The 3788-nt window shown below is 45.4% G+C and overlaps 1 protein-coding gene across 2 annotated transcripts; it reads left to right on the forward strand.

Moving 5' to 3' along the window:
* The first annotated feature begins 246 nt into the window (after positions 1 to 246).
* On the forward strand, positions 247 to 3332 carry LOC147616418 (pyruvate, phosphate dikinase regulatory protein 1, chloroplastic-like). Of its 2 annotated transcripts, none has more exons than XM_086777498.1 (4): positions 247 to 896; positions 1068 to 1701; positions 1808 to 1946; positions 2025 to 3332. In XM_086777498.1, the coding sequence occupies exons 1-3, from the start codon at positions 315 to 317 to the stop codon at positions 1909 to 1911; spliced, it is 1320 nt and encodes a 439-aa protein (XP_086633624.1). In that variant the 5' UTR covers positions 247 to 314; the 3' UTR covers positions 1912 to 1946; positions 2025 to 3332. The 2 variants fall into 2 exon arrangements, with proteins under 2 accessions (XP_086633624.1, XP_086633623.1); XM_086777497.1 differs by having other exon boundaries at positions 2038 to 3332.
* The last annotated feature ends 456 nt before the right edge of the window (positions 3333 to 3788 follow it).

Below are 3788 nucleotides of genomic sequence, written 5' to 3' on the forward strand. Positions count from 1 at the left end.
TCGTCGACTTGCCTCCGTCGTCTGCGCCGTCGAAAAACCCCCCGTGACGTGCAGAACTTTGCCAAGTATGAAAATTCTAACTCCATAGGAATTTTCTTTGGTATATTTAAAAAATATCTGTGGTAACAGAATTTTGATCGACCTTGTCTCTGTGGAGCTATGATTTTTAGGTGAATAGGAGAGTGAATAAGCCCATTTGGAAAAAGGGCAAAATATCCAAGTAAAAGGGCAAAAAATAGCCTAGTGCTCAATGACCAAGGATTCTAGAGTACAATCGACACTTCAATTTTTGCAGTGACAAGCACGAGGCAACAATGGTAGGCTCCGTTCTTGCGCAAGGCTTGTTGACGTCGTGTACGAGTGTACGGCATGGCTTCGCATGTTGGGAGACTGGCTTCGTCTCCGAAGCAGTTGATTCAAGCAAATCCCATGCGTTCAGTTCTTCAAGATCGAGAAGGGCGAAGCATGTGGGAACACTGATACCAGCCCCGCGCGCAGCGGCATCATCAGAAACATCATCGTCGCCATCATCACAGGTTGCTGAAGACACACAACCCAACAGTAGCACAAGGAAAGACTGGAAGTACAAGGGCAGCTCGCAGCTCACCCGGTGGGCCCGCACCCGCAGAATCCGCTCCGGCAAACTCACGGACAAAAGCTTGGCTCCTGCAGAAGCCATAGTGGACACCCAAACCCCCTCGCCCTCTGACATGCATGCTGACCCTGATGCTTATGATGACATGCCCACCCCCTCTCTCGGATCGGAAAACATCATCTACATGGTCTCTGATGGCACAGGCTGGACTGCTGAGCACTCTGTCCATGCTGCCCTGGGCCAGTTTGAGCATTGCCTCGTGGACCATGGCTGCCCCGTCAATACACATCTCTTCTCAGAGGTACATATCTTGGGTGCACAAAAAGGATCAAAAGCTGAAATTAGGTCCTTAGGTGTATACTGTGAAGATACGGTCTAGGTAGGGGGGGGGGGGGTGCATCAGGAGAAGAGATATTTTTTTCACACATGATGTATATATTGTTTATAAGAAAATTTACTTTTATCTTAGCAGATCGATGATGTAGAGCGCTTGATGGAGATCATTAGAGATGCCGGCAAGGAACATGCAATTTTTGTCTACACACTAGCTGATCCAGCAATGGCAGAAGCTGCAAAAAAGGCTTGTCAATTATATGGTATACCGCATCTTGATATACTTGGTCCTATTACAGAGCTACTTAGTACTCACATGGGAGTGACTCCCTTGGGATTACCACGGGGTGCTCCGGGGCGTAAAATGGCCTTGTCCAAGCAATATTTCAAGAGGATCGAGGCAGTTGAATTCACAATCAAGCAAGATGATGGGGCTCTTCCAAAAAATCTACATAGAGCAGATGTGGTCTTAGTAGGAGTTTCTCGCACAAGCAAGACCCCTTTGTCAACTTACATGGCTCAGAAAGGATATAAAGTTGCCAATGTGCCTCTGGTACTTGGCATTGGTCCACCCAAGGAACTGTTCGAGATAGACCAGAGCAAAATCTATGCATTGACAATTAACCCAAATTCCTTGCATTCCATACGTATTGCCAGGTATAAGAGCCTCGGAGTCTCATCTACGAGCTTTTACAGTGACATGGATCATATAAAGAAGGAGCTTGAGTACAGCAGCAAGCTTTTCATTCAAAATCCAAAGTGGCCGGTCATTGGTTAGTCTCTTCATTATGTCTCAAAAAATAGATAGAAACTTCTGCATGTTGCTACCACACATCAATGATTGAGCTAGTGAGTGGGGGGTGGTTTCTATCTTGGCAGAGGTCACAGGGAAGGCTATTGAAGAGACTGCTGCTGTGATTCTGCGTATTTATCACGACAGAGAAAAAAAATACGTCATGCCTCGTATTTCTCGGCGCTACTAAGCTCCACGATTAGCGCGTATCCAAGCAATCTGCAGGTAAGATGCATCATGGTTTGTTTATTAAAAATTAAACATGGATCTTTTTGCTTAATCTTTAGAGGCTTTCTTATGAAGTTATCGATTGCAGCTGGTGCAACTTATAAGAGGGGATGCTTGAACAGTTATTCATGCTCCCAGGCTGGAGATTCCTGCTGAATTCATAGGCCTTTATACATGGGTCATTCTTGTGCGCCGGTTGGTGCTCTTGTATGTACTATGTTTATTACATGGGAAGGCCAAAGTACATACAGAACTGTAATGTTTCCAAAAGCCAAGCACCATCTCAAGGTCAAAGTGAGACTACTTTGGTGGTGCTAGGCTTGTTTGTAAATACAGTTTTTAGTGCTAGCCTTTACTCCTCCCAGATTATTGTTTCTAATGTAAATTGGATGGTTGAGACATACTAGCATCTAACAGACTGGAAAAAGGAATTTGGTAGTGTTCATAGCCATCTCCTCTTCTTGTTATCCACGTGCACTTCTTGAGGACTAGGGCTAGATAGGAATGACAAACAGGTGCGATGATTGTGAGCTCCAAAAAGGCCCAAGGGATAAAACAAGTGACCTTGCACCAGGGTTTCAAAACCAAGGACAGGAATGTACCACCATGATCCAAAGAGTTCATTGTGTTCTTGGCTTGCACGTCAAGGACAGGAATAGTTCACCACCATGAGGCAAAGAACATTTGCTAGGAGCAGCACATTTAAACTGAAGGCAGCCTGGATCCAAACGACAAAGACCCTAGCAAACAAGGCAGCCATAGGCAAGGAGTATGAGGCCAAATTCTAAAGGACAGCCATGGTGTAAGTGGGCAGCAGAATGAGCAGGTCCAGCAGCTTGAAGATGCTGCTCAGCAGGATCGTCTTGTAAGTGCCCTTTGGTTGCAGATTTGGTGGACCAGCCCTATAGGTCACTTCCTCTTTACAACTCAGTAGTGTACAGCAAGTCAACCTGGTTGGCTTGCTGGTTGGCCTCTTACCTGACCTGCCTGACTGTTGCAAAAAGCCCAACCTGTCTACACAGCTGCTTAAGCTGTCTGCTACATGTCCGACATCTAAACATTGCTGTTGGGTGGTCCAAATCTGCTCCCGCACGTGCAGCCTCTTTCCTGGGCAGCCCGTCTTTGACAAAGGACTCTGCTAATCCTCTTTAGACTGTGCAGGTGCTTCACAAGTCCACTCCTCTTCCTCAGATAGTGAGCAGCCTGGTGTGCAGCAACAGCCCCAATGTTCGTCATCAAGTTTCTTCCCTCAGCCAGCATTATGCATCAGATGGAAGCGTTGGTGCAACTTGACTTGCTGGAGAAAAAGTCTACACTAGCGATTAGGGTTTTCTCTTAGTTTTCAGTCTCGGCAGACATTGTGAATAGAGCTTTGTTTACATATCTACCTTGCTTGTGTTTTTTTTTTCCCAAATTCATCTGTTGTTATTGCATTAATTCTTTGTTAAACACTTGTAGTTCAGGTATATCGGCCTTGTGTTTGGTCCCAATTTCAATGGGGAGTTTGACTGAGAAATGATTGCAGCATGGGTGCAGCGGTAGATGCAATTCTTTGTTCTCTGCAGGAGGATTGGATTGTCTCCTGCAGAGAACAAAGAATAGAGTGGTAATGCATTGTCTCCTGCAACGCTCTTTTATTGGTAATGCATTGCTTGTGGTACAAACTTTGAGCATAGAGTGTGCACATGGGCTTCTTTTTGTGATAGCAATCTTCTTCTTTGAGTTTACTGATGTGTTGTGCTATGGTCTCTGTCTCCTTCTTATCGAGCTTGTAGAACTACATGAGAAGGTTGATCTTTGAGCTCTTTGAGTCGGTGCCGAAAATCTTGTGAGTTTCTG

The sequence above is a fragment of the Cibotium barometz genome, chromosome 38 (assembly GCF_041138505.1).
Source record: "Cibotium barometz isolate CiBa-2024 chromosome 38, ASM4113850v1, whole genome shotgun sequence".
In the NCBI taxonomy this organism is placed as follows: domain Eukaryota; kingdom Viridiplantae; phylum Streptophyta; class Polypodiopsida; order Cyatheales; family Cibotiaceae; genus Cibotium; species Cibotium barometz.